The 19344-nt window shown below is 38.0% G+C and overlaps 1 protein-coding gene across 1 annotated transcript in view; it reads left to right on the top strand.

Moving 5' to 3' along the window:
* PLB1 (phospholipase B1) overlaps positions 1-19344 on the top strand; it is a 185362-nt gene that overhangs the window by 132504 nt on the left and 33514 nt on the right. Inside the window, exons 49-50 of the mRNA XM_053712807.1 lie at positions 7003-7074; positions 17254-17331. Coding sequence (XP_053568782.1) covers positions 7003-7074; positions 17254-17331 — 150 coding nt within the window. The remainder of the gene's footprint in view (positions 1-7002; positions 7075-17253; positions 17332-19344) is intronic.

The following is a 19344-nucleotide window of genomic DNA, read 5'->3' as shown; positions in this document are numbered from 1 at the left end:
CACCAAGTTATGCAAGCATATAATAGGGTCACCAGCTGATAAAAGGTAAGAGGAAGCAAAAAAAGGGGGGGGGGGGAAAGGGGGGGGGGGTCCTGTCTTCATTGGGCCGATTAAAGAGGTTTGTGCGGGTCAGGACTGCTTCATGTTGTTTGCCCACTGTTTAGTGTTGTTTAAGGCTCGCTTGCGTTTGACCTGTGGGGGGGGGGGGGGGAAAGGTGACGGGGGAGGGTGGAGAGGAAGACGGCGTGGGGGAGGAGGGGGAGGGGGGTCGGGGGGCTAAGATGCAGTCTGTCCTGTCTCACTCTGTCCGTCATTCATGTCATTTATGTATGTCATTTATGTCATTTATGTGCTGCCCAGCTCTCCAGCATCATCTCGTGTGTGTCTACGGTCCCTTGTCGGAGGTGATGGTATCTCTCTAGGTATAGAAGTGTGTCTACTTGAGCTTGCCATTCCTGGAAGGATGGCGTGGTGCTGGATTTCCAGTGTTTGGGTATCAGTAGTTTGGCTCCATTGAGCATAACCAGCAATAGGGCCCTGTTTGCTTTGCAAGGTAGTTCAATTTGCCATTCTCTTTCCCACATCTTCGTGTAGGAGGGAAGTGTCTGGTTGTCGTCCAGTAAGAGCAGTTTGTAGAGCAGAGAGACTGCGTGAGCTGTCGGTGTGTTTTTTAGGCAAAGTGTCTCGAAAGTGGTAGGTTTTCTAGTGAAACAGGATCTATGTTTATGTGTCGTAAGGTAGTGGTTCATCCGCATGTGTGGGTACCAGGTCAGGGTCAGGTGAGGTAGTTCCTCAGAGATGTCTGCTAATGTTTTGAGCTTATGTCCGTCAGTCAAGGACTTGAAAACAGGATCTTTCAAGGGCGCATCTATGGTGGTGCTGCCCTCAGGTAAGTTCCAGGGCAGGGCAGCATTCTTATAGATGGGGGTTAATGGGGAGTATCTAGTTGTTAAATGAGATGTAGTATTTATTATCTTGTCCCATGTGGAGAAGAAGTCTGTCAGCAAGGGATACATTGTCACAACTGTGGGCCTATCCTTTTCGAGTAGCCAGGCAACTAAGCCTGCGTTGTTAGTGTTTAAGATGTCGCAGTCCAGTCGTACCCATTCTTTGTTGGGGTCGTTATAGCACCAATCCAGTAGTCTGCCTAGGGTGATTGCCTGTTTGTATGTTTGTATATTTGGGACCCCCAGGCCGCCCCTGTCCCTGGGCAAATATAAAGTTTTCCTGGCTACTCTTGGTCTGACCCCTCCCCAGATGTATTGTTCAGTTAGGTTTACTCATACACTTTTTATATGCACATACATACATACACACACTCATACACTTTTTATATGCACATAAATACATACACACACTCATACACTTTTACATGCACAACAATACATACACACACTCATACACTTTTTATATGCACATAAATGCATACACACACTCATACACTTTTTATTTGCACAAAAATACATACACACTCATACACTTTCATATGCAAATAAATACATACACACACTCGTACACTTTTTATATGCACATAAATACATACACACACTCATACACTTTCATATGCACATACATACATACATACACACACTCATACACTTTTTATATGCACATAAATACATACACACACTCATACACTTTTTATATGCACATAAATACATACACACACTCATACACTTTTTATATGCACATAAATACATACACACACTCATACACTTTCATATGCACATAAATACATACACACACTCATACACGTTTACATGCACAACAATACATACACACACTCATACACTTTTCTTTCATGTAATTAGCAAGAGTCCATGAGCTAGTGACGTATGGGATATACATTCCTACCAGGAGGGGCAAAGTTTCCCAAACCTCAAAATGCCTATAAATACACCCCTCCCCACACCCACAAATTAGTTTTACAAACTTTGCCTCCTATGGAGGTGGTGAAGTAAGTTTGTGCTAGATTCTACGTTGATATGCGCTCCGCAGCAGGTTGGAGCCCGGTTTTCCTCTCAGCGTGCAGTGAATGTCAGAGGGATGTGAGGAGAGTATTGCCTATTTGAATTCAATGATCTCCTTCTACGGGGTCTATTTCATAGGTTCTCTGTTATCGGTCGTAGAGATTCATCTCTTACCTCCCTTTTCAGATCGACGATATACTCTTATTTATATACCATTACCTCTGCTGATTTTCGTTTCAGTACTGGTTTGGCTTTCTACAACATGTAGATGAGTGTCCTGGGGTAAGTAAGTCTTATTTTCTGTGACACTCTAAGCTATGGTTGGGCACTTTTTTATAAAGTTCTAAATATATGTATTCAAACATTTATTTGCCTTGACTCAGGATGTTCAACATTCCTTATTTCAGACAGTCAGTTTCATATTTGGGATAATGCATATGAATAAATCATTTTTTTCTTACCTTAAAATTTGACTTTTTCCCTGTGGGCTGTTAGGCTCGCGGGGGCTGAAAATGCTTAATTTTATTGCGTCATTCTTGGCGCAGACTTTTTTGGTGCAAATTTTTTTTTCTGTTTCCGGCTTCATACGTGTCGCCGGAAGTTGCGTCATTTTTGACGTTCTTTTGCGCCAAAAGTGTTGGCGTTCCGGATGTGGCGTAATTTTTGGCGCCAAAAGCATTTAGGCGCCAAATAATGTGGGCGTCATTTTTGGCTCTAAAAAAATATGGGCGTCACTATTGTCTCCACATTATTTAAGTCTCATTATTTATTGCTTCTGGTTGCTAGAAGCTTGTTCACTGGCATTTTTTCCCATTCCTGAAACTGTCATTTAAGGAATTTGATCAATTTTGCTTTATATGTTGTTTTTTCTATTACATATTGCAAGATGTCCCACATTGAAACTGAGTCAGAAGATACTTCTGGAAAATCGCTGCCTGGGGCTGGAGCTACCAAAGCTAAGTGTATCTGCTATAAACTTATGGTATCTGTTCCTCCAGCTGTTGTTTGTACTGTTTGTCATTACAAACTTGTTAATGCAGATAATATTTCCTTTAGTACTGTTACATTACCTGTTGCTGTTCCGTCAACATCTAATACTCAGAGTGTTCCTAATAACATAAGAGATTTTGTTTTTAAATCCATTAAGAAGGCTATGTCTGTTATTTCTCCTTCTAGTAAACGTAAAAAGTCTTTTAAAACTTCTAATTTTTCAGATTAATTTTTAAATGAACATCATCATTCTGATTCTGATAATGGTTCTTCTGGTTCAGAGGATTCTGTCTCAGAGGTTGATGCTGATAAATCTTCATATTTATTTAAAATGGAATTTATTCGTTCTTTACTTAAAGAAGCCCTAATTGCATTAGAAATTGAGGATTCTGGTCCTCTCGATACTAAATCTAAACGTTTAGATAAGGTTTTTAAATCTCCTGTAGTTATTCCAGAAGTTTTTCCTGTCCCTAGTGCTATTTCTGAAGTAATTTCCAGGGAATGGAATAATTTGGGTAATTCATTTACTCCTTCTAAACGTTTTAAGCAATTATATCCTGTGCCATCTGACAGATTAGAGTTTTGGGACAAAATCCCTAAGGTTGATGGGGCTGTCTCTACTCTTTCTAAGCGTACTACTATATCTTTCCGCCTCTAGTTCTTCTTCCAAGAGTAATCTCCAAAATTCTGAAGGAATGCTCGTTTGTTCTGCTGGTAGCTCCAGCATGGCCTCACAGGTTTTGGTATGCGGATCTTGTCCGGATGGCCTCTTGCCAACCGTGGACTCTTCCGTTAAGGCCAGACCTTCTGTCGCAATGTCCTTTTTTCCATCAGGATCTCAAATCCTTAAATTTAAAGGTATGGAGATTGAACGCTTGATTCTTAGTCAAAGAGGTTTCTCTGACTCTGTGATTAATACTATGTTACAGGCTCGTAAATCTGTATCTAGGGAGATATATTATAGAGTCTGGAAGACTTATATTTCTTGGTGTCTTTCTCATCATTTTTCCTGGCATTCTTTTAGAATTCCGAGAATTTTACAGTTTCTTCAGGATGGTTTGGATAAGGTTTGTCTGCAAGTTCCTTGAAAGGACAAATCTCTGCTCTTTCTGTTCTTTTTCACAGAAAGATTGCTAATCTTCCTGATATTCATTGTTTTGTACAAGCTTTGGTTCGTATAAAACCTGTCATTAAGTCAATTTCTCCTCCTTGGAGTTTGAATTTGGTTCTGAGGGCTCTTCAAGCTCCTCCGTTTGAACCTATGCATTCATTGGACATTAAATTACTTTCTTGGAAAGTTTTGTTCCTTTTGGCCATCTCTTCTGCCAGAAGAGTTTTCTGAATTATCTGCTCTTTCTTGTGAGTCTCCTTTTCTGATTTTTCACCAGGATAAGGCGTTGTTGCGAACTTCTTTTAAAATTTTTACCTAAGGTTGTGAATTCCAACAACATTAGTAGAGAAATTGTGGTTCCTTCATTATGTCCTAATCCTAAGAATTCTAAGGAGAAATCATTGCATTCTTTGGATGTAGTTAGAGCTTTGAAATATTATGTTGAAGCTACTAAGAATTTCCGAAAGACTTCTAGTCTTTTTGTTATCTTTTCCGGTTCTAGGAAAGGTCAGAAGGCCTCTGACATTTCTTTGGCATCTTGGTTGAAATCTTTAATTCATCATGCTTATGTCGAGTCGGGTAAAACTCCGCCTCAAAGGATTACAGCTCATTCTACTAGGTCAGTTTCTACTTCCTGGGCGTTTAGGAATGAAGCTTTGGTTGATCAGATTTGCAAAGCAGCAACTTGGTCTTCTTTGCATACTTTTACTAAATTCTACCATTTTTATGTGTTTTCTTCTTCTGAAGCTGTCTTTGGTAGAAAAGTACTTCAGGCAGCTGTTTCAGTTTGAATCTTCTGCTTATATTTTCAGTTTTTTTCTTTATAAGATTTAAACTTTATTTTTGGGTGTGGATTTTTTTCAGCGGAATTGGCTGTCTTTATTTTATCCCTCCCTCTCTAGTGACTCTTGCGTGGAAGATCCACATCTTGGGTAGTCATTATCCCATACGTCACTAGCTCATGGACTCTTGCTAATTACATGAAAGAAAACATAATTTATGTAAGAACTTACCTGATAAATTCATTTCTTTCATATTAGCAAGAGTCCATGAGGCCCGCCCTTTTTTTGTGGTGGTTATGATTTTTTTATATAAAGCACAATTATTCCAATTCCTTATATTTATGCTTCGCACTTTTTTCTTATCACCCCACTTCTTGGCTATTCGTTAAACTGATTTGTGGATGTGGTGAGGGGTGTATTTATAGGCATTTTGAGGTTTGGGAAACTTTGCCCCTCCTGGTAGGAATGTATATCCCATACGTCACTAGCTCATGGACTCTTGCTAATATGAAAGAAATGAATTTATCAGGTAAGTTCTTACATAAATTATGTTTTTATATGCACATAAATACATACACACACTCATACACTTTTTATTTGCACAAAAATACATACACACACTCATACACTTTCACATGCACATAAATACATACACACACTCATACACTTTCATATGCAAATAAATACATACACACTCGTACCCTTTAATATGCACATAAATACATACACTCACACTTTAATATGCACATAAATACATACACACACTCATACTTTCATATGCACATAAACACATACACACACTCATACACTTTTTATATGCACATAAATACATACACACCCTCATACACTTATATTTGCACATAAATACATACACACACTCATACACTTTCATCTGCACATAAATACATACACACACTCATACACTTTCATTTGCACATAAATGCATACACACACTCATACACTTTCATTTGCACATAAATACATACACACACTCATACACTTTCACATGCACATAAACAAAAAGCATACACTCTATCTCTCACACACAAACACACTGAAATAAGGGATAATCTGTCTCTTATAAAAAAAAATTACAACTGAAAGTGACCCTAGCTGCCTGCCTTGTGTGCTACCTACAACTACCTACATGTAAGATTTATTAGTAAATCATTATTTTACTTAAAGAGACATTATACACTCGATTTTTCTTTGCATACACGTTTTGTAGATGATCCATGTATATAGCCTATACAGCTTTTTTTTTTTTAAATCTATAGTTTTGCTTATTTTTAAATAACATTGAGCTGATTTTCAGACTCCTAACCAAGCCCCAAAGTTTTAGGAGAATACTGATGTATACCTACTCCAGCTTGCTCCTGTTTGTGTAGACTCTTTTCATATGCAGAGGAAAGGGAGTGTCTGCTTTTTTCCTATAGAACCACTTTCAGTGGGTGTCCCAGACTAACCTTTTCAACAGTGCTAAACTGGTAGCTTCTAAGTACGTTTTTAAACGGTTTTATACTGGATTTTTAGATCAGTATCTGTGCATATTATTCTTTATAGTAGTGTTATATGCAGTTAAATGAACATTGGTGTATATTGTTCCTTTAAGCATGACGATATTGCCATTTAAAAGGGGATATAATGAGCCCAAACATAATGCTGCCATTTGACATCTTGATATTGACATTTGGATGGAATACCTGTATATAAGTGGTTAGCAAGCACTTCTATACAGATTTAACTGTTTACTCATATTACTAATTAGTACTTGTATTGTAATGTATCATTCATACACATCTGTTAGTGGTCAGCATATTACTAATTAGTACTTGTATTGTAATGTATCATTCATACACATCTGTTAGTGGTCAGCATATTACTAATTAGTACTTGTATTGTAATGTATCATTCATACACATCTGTTAGTGGTCAGCATATTACTAATTAGTACTTGTATTGTAATGTATCATTCATACACATCTGTTAGTGGTCAGCATATTACTAATTAGTACTTGTATTATAATGTATCATTCATACACATCTGTTAGTGGTCAGCATATTACTAATTAGTACTTGTATTGTAATGTATCATTCATACACATCTGTTAGTGTTCAGCATATTAATTTACCTTTATCTCTTAACTAGCTGCAACCTGTAGGACACAAAGCAGATGTGCTGGATTTCGTGGATAACATTACTCTGAGCTGTCCGACCCAGGTACCTACAAACCCTTACCGTACTGTATCAGTAGCTGATATCAATACATTTATTATCATTTGTTTCAGGTGGTGCATTAGAGGGAAAGTCAAAATAAAATGTTCATGATTCAGATAGAACTTGTAATTTAAAAACAAAATGCAATTTTAAGAAAACAAATACAATTTAAAAAAGAAGTAAATATGTAAATTTCTGGATCTGATTCAGGATGATTGACACCCCCTGCTAGTGGCCGATTGGCCACGAATCTGCAGGGTGCGGCATTGCACAAGCATTTCACTAAAAATGCTTGTGCAATGTTGTCAGCATTTAGCGATGTCGGGCGGACATGATCAGCTACAGCGGATCATGTCCGCCCGCATCTTAATAAATCGGCCCCAAAGTGTTTATCTGGTACAGAGCTGCAAGAGAATGACTGGAGGTGGCAGTTAGGAGAGGAGCTATATAGACAGCTCTGCTGTGGGTGATCCTTTTGCAGCTTCCTGTTGGGAAGGAGAATATCCCACAAGTAATGGATGAATCCGTGGACTGGATACACCTTACAAGAGAAACGTATTTTTTCATTCTCTACAAATATACAGGGAGTGCAGAATTATTAGGCAAGTTGTATTTTTGAGGATTAATTTTATTATTGAACAACAACCATGTTCTCAATGAACCCAAAAAACTAATTAATATCAAAGCTGAATAGTTTTGGAAGTAGTTTTTAGTTTGTTTTTAGTTATAGCTATTTTAGGGGGATATCTGTGTGTGCAGGTGACTATTACTGTGCATAATTATTAGGCAACTTAACAAAAAACAAATATATACCCATTTCAATTATTTATTTTTACCAGTGAAACCAATATAACATCTCAACATTCACAAATATACATTTCTGACATTCAAAAACAAAATAAAAACAAATCAGTGACCAATATAGCCACCTTTCTTTGCAAGGACACTCAAAAGCCTGCCATCCATGGATTCTGTCAGTGTTTTGATCTGTTCACCATCAACATTGTGTGCAGCAGCAACCACAGCCTCCCAGACACTGTTCAGAGAGGTGTACTGTTTTCCCTCCTTGTAAATCTCACATTTGATGATGGACCACAGGTTCTCAATGGGGTTCAGATCAGGTGAACAAGGAGGCCATGTCATTAGATTTTCTTCTTTTATACCCTTTCTTGCCAGCCACGCTGTGGAGTACTTGGACGCGTGTGATGGAGCATTGTCCTGCATGAAAATCATGTTTTTCTTGAAGGATGCAGACTTCTTCCTGTACCACTGCTTGAAGAAGGTGTCTTCCAGAAACTGGCAGTAGGACTGGGAGTTGAGCTTGACTCCATCCTCAACCCGAAAAGGCCCCACAAGCTCATCTTTGATGATACCAGCCCAAACCAGTACTCCACCTCCACCTTGCTGGCATCTGAATCGGACTGGAGCTCTCTGCCCTTTACCAATCCAGCCACGGGCCCATCCATCTGGCCCATCAAGACTCACTCTCATTTCATCAGTCCATAAAACCTTAGAAAAACATAATTTATGTAAGAACTTACCTGATAAATTCATTTCTTTCATATTAGCAAGAGTCCATGAGCTAGTGACGTATGGGATATACATTCCTACCAGGAGGGGCAAAGTTTCCCAAACCTCAAAATGCCTATAAATACACCCCTCACCACACCCACAATTCAGTTTAACGAATAGCCAAGAAGTGGGGTGATAAAAAAGTGCGAAAGCATATAAAATAAGGAATTGGAATAATTGTGCTTTATACAAAATCATAACCACCACAAAAAAAGGGCGGGCCTCATGGACTCTTGCTAATATGAAAGAAATGAATTTATCAGGTAAGTTCTTACATAAATTATGTTTTCTTTCATGTAATTAGCAAGAGTCCATGAGCTAGTGACGTATGGGATAATGACTACCCAAGATGTGGATCTTTCCACACAAGAGTCACTAGAGAGGGAGGGATAAAATAAAGACAGCCAATTCCTGCTGAAAATAATCCACACCCAAAATAAAGTTTAACGAAAAACATAAGCAGAAGATTCAAACTGAAACCGCTGCCTGAAGTACTTTTCTACCAAAAACTGCTTCAGAAGAAGAAAATACATCAAAATGGTAGAATTTAGTAAAAGTATGCAAAGAGGACCAAGTTGCTGCTTTGCAGATCTGGTCAACCGAAGCTTCATTCCTAAACGCCCAGGAAGTAGAAACTGACCTAGTAGAATGAGCTGTAATCCTCTGAGGCGGAGTTTTACCCGACTCAACATAGGCAAGATGAATTAAAGATTTCAACCAAGATGCCAAAGAAATGGCAGAAGCTTTCTGGCCTTTTCTAGAACCGGAAAAGATAACAAATAGACTAGAAGTCTTACGGAAAGATTTCGTAGCTTCAACATAATATTTCAAAGCTCTAACAACATCCAAAGAATGCAACGATTTCTCCTTAGAATTCTTAGGATTAGGACATAATGAAGGAACCACAATTTCTCTACTAATGTTGTTGGAATTCACAACTTTAGGTAAAAATTCAAAAGAAGTTCGCAACACCGCCTTATCCTGATGAAAAATCAGAAAAGGAGACTCACAAGAAAGAGCAGATAATTCAGAAACTCTTCTGGCAGAAGAGATGGCCAAAAGGAACAAAACTTTCCAAGAAAGTAATTTAATGTCCAATGAATGCATAGGTTCAAACGGAGGAGCTTGAAGAGCCCCCAGAACCAAATTCAAACTCCAAGGAGGAGAAATTGACTTAATGACAGGTTTTATACGAACCAAAGCTTGTACAAAACAATGAATATCAGGAAGAATAGCAATCTTTCTGTGAAAAAGAACAGAAAGAGCAGAGATTTGTCCTTTCAAAGAACTTGCGGACAAACCCTTATCTAAACCATCCTGAAGAAATTGTAAAATTCTCGGTATTCTAAAAGAATGCCAGGAAAAATGATGAGAAAGACACCAAGAAATATAAGTCTTCCAGACTCTATAATATATCTCACGAGATACAGATTTACGAGCCTGTAACATAGTATTAATCACAGAGTCAGAGAAACCTCTTTGACCAAGAATCAAGCGTTCAATCTCCATACCTTTAAATTTAAGGATTTCAGATCCTGATGGAAAAAAGGACCTTGTGACAGAAGGTCTGGTCTTAACGGAAGAGTCCACGGTTGGCAAGAGGCCATCCGGACAAGATCCGCATACCAAAACCTGTGAGGCCATGCCGGAGCTACCAGCAGAACAAACGAGCATTCCTTCAGAATCTTGGAGATTACTCTTGGAAGAAGAACTAGAGGCGGAAAGATATAGGCAGGATGATACTTCCAAGGAAGTGATAATGCATCCACTGCCTCCGCCTGAGGATCCCGGGATCTGGACAGATACCTGGGAAGTTTCTTGTTTAGATGGGACGCCATCAGATCTATTTCTGGAAGTTCCCACATTTGAACAATCTGTAGAAATACCTCTGGGTGAAGAGACCATTCGCCCGGATGCAACGTTTGGCGACTGAGATAATCCGCTTCCCAATTGTCTACACCTGGGATATGAACCGCAGAGATTAGACAGGAGCTGGATTCCGCCCAAACCAAAATTCGAGATACTTCTTTCATAGCCAGAGGACTGTGAGTCCCTCCTTGATGATTGATGTATGCCACAGTTGTGACATTGTCTGTCTGAAAACAAATGAACGATTCTCTCTTCAGAAGAGGCCAAAACTGAAGAGCTCTGAAAATTGCACGGAGTTCCAAAATATTGATCGGTAATCTCACCTCCTGAGATTCCCAAACTCCTTGTGCCGTCAGAGATCCCCACACAGCTCCCCAACCTGTGAGACTTGCATCTGTTGAAATTACAGTCCAGGTCGGAAGCACAAAAGAAGCCCCCTGAATTAAACGATGGTGATCTGTCCACCATGTTAGAGAGTGTCGAACAATCGGTTTTAAAGATATTAATTGAGATATCTTCGTGTAATCCTTGCACCATTGCTTCAGCATACAGAGCTGAAGAGGTCGCATGTGAAAACGAGCAAAGGGGATCGCGTCCGATGCAGCAGTCATAAGACCTAGAATTTCCATGCATAAGGCTACCGAAGGGAATGATTGTGACTGAAGGTTTCGACAAGCTGCAATCAATTTTAGACGTCTCTTGTCTGTTAAAGACAGAGTCATGGACACTGAATCCATCTGGAAACCCAGAAAGGTTACCCTTGTCTGAGGAATCAAAGAACTTTTTGGTAAATTGATCCTCCAACCATGATCTTGAAGAAACAACACAAGTCGATTCGTATGAGATTCTGCTAAATGTAAAGACTGAGCAAGTACCAAGATATCGTCCAAATAAGGAAATACCACAATACCCTGTTCTCTGATTACAGACAGAAGGGCACCGAGAACCTTTGTAAAAATTCTTGGAGCTGTAGCTAGGCCAAACGGCAGAGCCACAAACTGGTAATGCTTGTCCAGAAACGAGAATCTCAGGAACTGAAAATGATCTGGATGAATCGGAATATGCAGATATGCATCCTGTAAATCTATTGTGGACATATAATTCCCTTGCTGAACAAAAGGTAAGATAGTCCTTACAGTTACCATCTTGAACGTTGGTATCCTTACATAACGATTCAATATTTTTAGATCCAGAACTGGTCTGAAAGAATTCTCCTTCTTTGGTACAATGAAGAGATTTGAATAAAACCCCATCCCCTGTTCCGGAACTGGAACTGGCATAATTACTCCAGTCAACTCTAGATCTGAAACACATTTCAGAAATGCTTGAGCTTTTACTGGATTTACTGGGACACGGGAAAGAAAAAATCTCTTTGCAGGAGGTCTCAACTTGAAACCAATTCTGTACCCTTCTGAAACAATGCTCTGAATCCAAAGATTGTGAACAGAATTGATCCAAATTTCCTTGAAGAAACGTAACCTGCCCCCTACCAGCTGAGCTGGAAGGAGGGCCGCACCTTCATGTGGACTTAGAAGCAGGCTTTGCCTTTCTAGCTGGCTTGGATTTATTCCAGACTGGAGATGGTTTCCAAACTGAAACTGCTCCTGAGGATGAAGGATCAGGCTTTTGTTCTTTGTTGAAACGAAAGGAACGAAAACGATTATTAGCCCTGTTTTTACCTTTAAATTTTTTATCCTGTGGTAAAAAAGTTCCTTTCCCACCAGTAACAGTTGAAATAATGGAATCCAACTGAGAACCAAATAATTTGTTACCCTGGAAAGAAATGGAAAGTAAAGTTGATTTAGAAGCCATATCAGCATTCCAAGTTTTAAGCCATAAAGCTCTTCTAGCTAAAATAGCTAGAGACATAAACCTGACATCAACTCTGATAATATCAAAAATGGCATCACAGATAAAATTATTAGCATGCTGAAGAAGAATAATAATATCATGAGAATCACGATGTGTTACTTGTTGCGCTAAAGTTTCCAACCAAAAAGTTGAAGCTGCAGCAACATCAGCCAAAGATATAGCAGGTCTAAGAAGATTACCTGAACACAGATAAGCTTTTCTTAGAAAGGATTCAATTTTCCTATCTAGAGGATCCTTAAACGAAGTACCATCTGACGTAGGAATAGTAGTACGTTTAGCAAGGGTAGAAATAGCCCCATCAACTTTAGGGATCTTGTCCCAAAATTCTAATCTGTCAGACGGCACAGGATATAATTGCTTAAAACGTTTAGAAGGAGTAAATGAATTACCCAAATTATCCCATTCTTTGGAAATTACTGCAGAAATAGCATTAGGAACAGGAAAAACTTCTGGAATAACCACAGGAGCTTTAAATACCTTATCTAAACGTTTAGAATTAGTATCAAGAGGACCAGAATCCTCTATTTCTAAAGCAATTAGTACTTCTTTAAGTAAAGAACGAATAAATTCCATTTTAAATAAATATGAAGATCTATCAGCATCAACCTCTGAGACAGAATCCTCTGAACCCAAGGAATCATCAGAATCAGAATGATGATGTTCATTTAAAAATTCATCTGTAGGGAGAGAAGTTTTAAAAGATTTTTTACGTTTACTAGAAGGAGAAATAACAGACATAGCCTTCTTTATGGATTCAGAAACAAAATCTCTTATATTATCAGGAACATTCTGCACCTTAGATGTTGAAGGAACTGCAACAGGCAATGGTACTTTACTAAAGGAAATATTATCTGCTTTAACAAGTTTGTCATGACAATCAATACAAACAACAGCTGGAGGAATAGCTACCAAAAGTTTACAGCAGATACACTTAGCTTTGGTAGATTCAGCACTTGACAGCGATTTTCCTGTAGTATCTTCTGACTCAGATGCAACGTGAGACATCTTGCAATATGTAAGAGAAAAAACAACATATATATAAAGCAAAATTGATCAAATTCCTTAAATGACAGTTTCAGGAATGGGAAAAAATGCCAAGAACAAGCTTCTAGCAACCAGAAGCAATAAAAAATGAGACTTAAATAATGTGGAGACAAAAGCGACGCCCATATTTTTTCGCGCCAAATAAGACGCCCACATTATTTGGCGCCTAAATGCTTTTTGGCGCCAAAAATGACGCCACATCCGGAACGCCGACATTTTTGGCGCAAAATAACGTCAAAAAAATGACGCAACTTCCGGCGACACGTATGACGCCGGAAACGGAAATAGAATTTTTGCGCCAAAAAAGTCCGCGCCAAGAATGACGCAATAAAATGAAGCATTTTCAGCCCCCGCGAGCCTAACAGCCCACAGGGAAAAAGTCAAATTTTAAGGTAAGAAAAATGGTTAAATCAAAATGCATTATCCCAAATATGAAACTGACTGTCTGAAAATAAGGAAAGTTGAACATTCTGAGTCAAGGCAAATAAATGTTTGAATACATATATTTAGAACTTTATAAACAAAGTGCCCAACCATAGCTTGGAGTGTCACAAAAAATAAGACGTACTTACCCCGGGACACTCATCTACATATAGCAGATAGCCAAACCAGTACTGAAACGAGAATCAGCAGAGGTAATGGTATAAATAAGAGTATATCGTCAATCTGAAAAGGGAGGTAAGAGATGAATCTCTACGACCGATAACAGAGAACCTATGAAATAGACCCCGTAGAAGGAGATCACTGCATTCAAATAGGCAATACTCTCTTCACATCCCTCTGACATTCACTGCACGCTGAGAGGAAAACCGGGCTCCAACTTGCTGCGGAGCGCATATCAACGTAGAATCTAGCACAAACTTACTTCACCACCTCCATCGGAGGCAAAGTTTGTAAAACTGAATTGTGGGTGTGGTGAGGGGTGTATTTATAGGCATTTTGAGGTTTGGGAAACTTTGCCCCTCCTGGTAGGAATGTATATCCCATACGTCACTAGCTCATGGACTCTTGCTAATTACATGAAAGAAAATCAGTCTTGAGATATTTCTTGGCCCAGTCTTGACGTTTCAGCTTGTGTGTCTTGTTCAGTGGTGGTCGTCTTTCAGCCTTTCTTACCTTGGCCATGTCTCTGAGTATTGCACACCTTGTGCTTTTGGGCACTCCAGTGATGTTGCAGCTCTGAAATATGGCCAAACTGGTGGCAAGTGGCATCTTGGCAGCTGCACGCTTGACTTTTCTCAGTTCATGGGCAGTTATTTTGCGCCTTGGTTTTTCCACACGCTTCTTGCGACCCTGTTGACTATTTTGAATGAAACGCTTGATTGTTCGATGATCACGCTTCAGAAGCTTTGCAATTTTAAGAGTGCTGCATCCCTCTGCAAGATATCTCACTATTTTTGACTTTTCTGAGCCTGTCAATTCCTTCTTTTGACCCATTTTGCCAAAGGAAAGGAAGTTGCCTAATAATTATGCACACCTGATATAGGGTGTTGATGTCATTAGACCACACCCCTTCTCATTACAGAGATGCACATCACCTAATATGCTTAATTGGTAGTAGGCTTTCAAGCCTATACAGCTTGGAGTAAGACAACATGCATAAAGAGGATGATGTGGTCAAAATACTAATTTGCCTAATAATTCTGCACTCCCTGTATTGTATTACCATATTAACCATACAATTATAGACAGAGCGATAGACAGAGATAGATAGATTTATATATAGATAGATACTAAGGAAACTGAATATAACAAAAGGAAAGGCTAGAGGAAAAGGAAATTCACCCACAGCAAAGAGAAGTTATTTTTACACAGTAGGAGCAGCCAAGTGGTGTAACTCGTTGTCTAGTGAAGTAATGCCTGTAGATACAGTGGAAACCTCTAAAAAGACCTTCTATATAGCTATGACTAAAAAAGAAAGCAGTATTCATGGTTCTGATAGCTATAGTACAGCAATGGTAACAGATGTATTTTACTGCTGTCAGTTTAATGGACCACTTTTTAAATGAACGGAACATGGAACCACAAATAATTCAGATATACAATAAAACTTAAAAAACTTTAAATTTAAAAATTGTTAATTTTACTTCTATTATCAAGCTTACTTCATTTTCTTGGTTTTTGTTGTTGAAAGGTCTGTAGGTAGGATCAGGAGAGTGCACCTGTCTGGCGCACTATATGGCAGAGGTTTTGAACAATGTAAACAGACATATATGCTACCTGTGGTATGGTCTTCAACAAAGAATACCATAAGAATGAAGTCAGTTTGGTAATAGAAGAAATTGGAAGCTTTGTTTAATATTGGATGCTGTGTCTTTCAATTGTATGAAATGAAAATCTGGAGTTTCATGTCCCTTTAAGGAACTGAAATGTGTGGGTGAACCCAATTCTGTAATTGTATTTACTGTTATTAAAGGGATTCTGAACCCACATTTTTTCTTTCATGATTCAGATAGAGCAGCAATTTTAAGCAAATTTCTAATTTATTCCTTTTATTGTTTTTTCTTCATTCTCTTGGTATTTTTATTTGAAAAAGCAGGAATGTAAGCTTAATGAGCCAGCCCACCTTTGGTTCAGCACCTGAGTAGCGCTTGCTGATTGGTGGCTAAATGCAATCACCAATCAGCAAGTGTTTTCCATGGTGCTGAACCAATAATGGGCCGGCTCCTAAGCTTACATTCCTGCTTTTACCAAGAGAACAAAATTGATAATAGGAGTAAATAAGAAAGTTGCTAAAAATTGCTGCTCTATCTGAATCATGAAAGAAAAAAAATGTGAGTTCAGTGTCCCTTTTAGTAACCATTCACCATTTCTGAAATTACCCAATTACCCAAAATATTCCTAAATCTGCCACCCCCAACACTATGCTTTATCACATCACCTCTCTTCCTTCTTTCCGCTAAGCTTTACATATTGAGGTAATGAAGTCTTTCTTCTGGAGTTTTATTTTTTACCAATTTAGGGCCTGATTACAAGAGAAGCGCTAAATTAACCTATGCTCGCAAACGGGCAAATTTGTCTGTTTGCAGGCGTGCGATAAATAACCAGCCATTGCAAGTGTCTGGTTATTGCTACCACAAGCTCGCAGTAGCAATTAGCGCTGAGAAAACTAACCAGATCAGATCTTTAGTTATTTTCCCCAAAGTGCCCCAAATTCCCTTAACATAGAGGGCATTTTAGTTTTTTATTTAAAAAAAAAAAACAACTGCACTAGGCAGTTTTTAGGGTCTAAAGTTGGTGGGAGTGGGGTGTTAGAAAAAAACTGGCACTGAAAAGTGCCTTTACATTGCGGTCTATGGGAACTGTGTGTTCCCAGTAAATATATATGTATGTGCTTATATTATATACATACCTGTATATATTTATGTGTTAATATGTGTATATACATAAATATGTATATAAGCATATAGTGTACATATATATTTACAAATGCTGCGATCGCTGCGCGACATACACCCTTTGCTGCGCTTTAGTTCTGATGCCGTCTATAAAGGCATCTGAGCGAGGCTCCCATTGGAGCCTATGGTAGCACGCTCTCATGAGCGCAATGCTTCCCAGCAATGTGAAAGTGAGCTTGCATTCGCATTGCTGTTAACTTGTAATACCAGCGCACATTAGCGTGTGCTGGTATTACACAGTGGAGCGTAACTATCGTTTTCTTGAAAGTGATATTTAGCACTCCACTTGTAATCTGGCCCTATATATTTCTTTCCTGAATTGTTTATACTTTACTGAAAATGAGGCCTAACTAGGCATCTCTGTCAATAAAAGATAATCTCACTACAAGACACTTCTTAATGAAAAATATTGTTTTTGTTTTTTTAGGAACAACCCTACTTCAGAACATATAAGAACAGCAATTATAAATACCCAGAACAGCCAAACCCAGAACCACCTGTCACGGTAATCTTACTTTTCCTCACTGGGTTACACAAAGTGTGTAATAATTCAGTGCAAAAAGTATATGTTCTTGCTGATGGAATGAACGTATGATCTCATTGATGAAATTATCTCAAGATCTCATTGATGGAATAAACTCAAGATCTTATTGATGGAATGAACATGTGATCTCAATGATGAAATGAACTTATGATCTCAATGATGGAATGAACGTATGATCTCATTGATGGAATGATTGCATGATCTCATTGATGGAATGATTGCATGATCTCATTGATGGAATGAACGCATGATCTAATTGATAAATGAATGTATGATCTCATTGATGGAATAAACGCATGGTCTCATTGATTAAATGAACGCAATATCTTATTGATGGAATGAACGCATGATCTCATTGATGGAATGAATTATCTCATTGATGGAATGAACGGAAGGTCTGATTGATGGAATGAATGCATGATCTCATTGATTAAATGAATGCCTGATCTAATTGATTAAATGAATGCATGATCTCATTGATTAAATGAATGCATGATCTCATTGATTAAATGAATGCATGATCTCATTGATGGAATGAACGCATGATCTCATTGATGGAATGAACGCATGATCTCATTGATGGAATGAACGCATGATCTCATTGATGGAATGAATGGAAGATCTGATTGATGGAATGAATGGAAGATCTGATTGATGGAATGAACTCATGATCTCATTGATGGAATGGATGTATTGATTTAATTGATGGACTGAACTTATGATCTCCAGTGTTTTCCACAGAAAATTTTGCCAGCCGGTTGGCATTATGAAGTAGCTGGATGTCAATATGAAGTAGACGGGTGGGGGCAGTGTAATGTTTTCTAATATTATATAATTTTCTGCTATCCAAAGCACTAATTAATTGCATAATTTAACATAAATGTATTTAATGATAATTTGCGCAAAAAAAATAAATATTTTTAATATTAGCTATTTTTAGCTTAATATTGGCTATAATTTTAGCCGGTGGTCAGTGAAATCAGCTGGGTGGTCCACCCGCTAAAAAGGTTCTGTTCACTGATCTCATTGATGAAATGCAAGCATGATGTCTTTGATGAAATGAACACATTATCTAATTTATGGAATGAATGCAAGATCTCATTGATTGAATGAATGCATGATCTCATTGATGGAATTAATGCATGATCTCATTGATGGAATTAATGCATGATCTCATTGATTACATGATTGCATTATCTCATTGATACATGATTGCATGATCTCATTAATGGAATGATTGCATGATCTCATTGATGAAATTAATGCATGATCTCATTGATGGAATGAACGCATGATCTCATTGATTAAATGAATGCAAGATCTCATTGATTAAATGAATGCATGATCTCATTGATGGAATGAACGCATTATCTCATTGATTAAATAAATGCAAGATGTCATTGATGGAATGAACTCATGATCTCATTGATTAAATGAATGCATGATCTCATTGATGGAATGAACACATGAGCTCATTGATTAAATGAATGCAAGATCTCATTGATTAAATGAACACATGATCTAATTGATTAAGTGAATGCATGATAACATTGACGGAATGAAAGCATGATAACATTGATGGAATGAAAGCATGATCTCATTGATTAAATGAATGCATGATCTCATTGATGGAATGATTGCATGATCTCATTGATTAAATGATTGCATGATCTCATTGATGGAATGATTGCATGATCTCATTGATGGAATAATTGCATGATCTCATTGATGGAATGAACGCATGATCTCATTGATGGAATGAACGTATGATCTCATTGATGGAATGAACACATGATCTCATTGATTATGTGACTTACACTGCAGCAGAAATGTTATGGTTTGTATTTAATAAGTGTGTAATAATATATAATGTATTGTATATTTCTCAGAAATAAAAGGGATAGTAAATGCAATACTTTTATTGTAGGGTTGTAATGCCCTTTGTCTCTCTCCTACTTTGTGTACTATAAAGGG

The sequence above is a fragment of the Bombina bombina genome, chromosome 4 (assembly GCF_027579735.1).
Source record: "Bombina bombina isolate aBomBom1 chromosome 4, aBomBom1.pri, whole genome shotgun sequence".
NCBI lineage: Eukaryota > Metazoa > Chordata > Amphibia > Anura > Bombinatoridae > Bombina > Bombina bombina.
The sequence above is the reverse complement of the archived record's forward strand: the minus strand, read 5'-3'. Positions and strand labels throughout refer to the sequence as shown.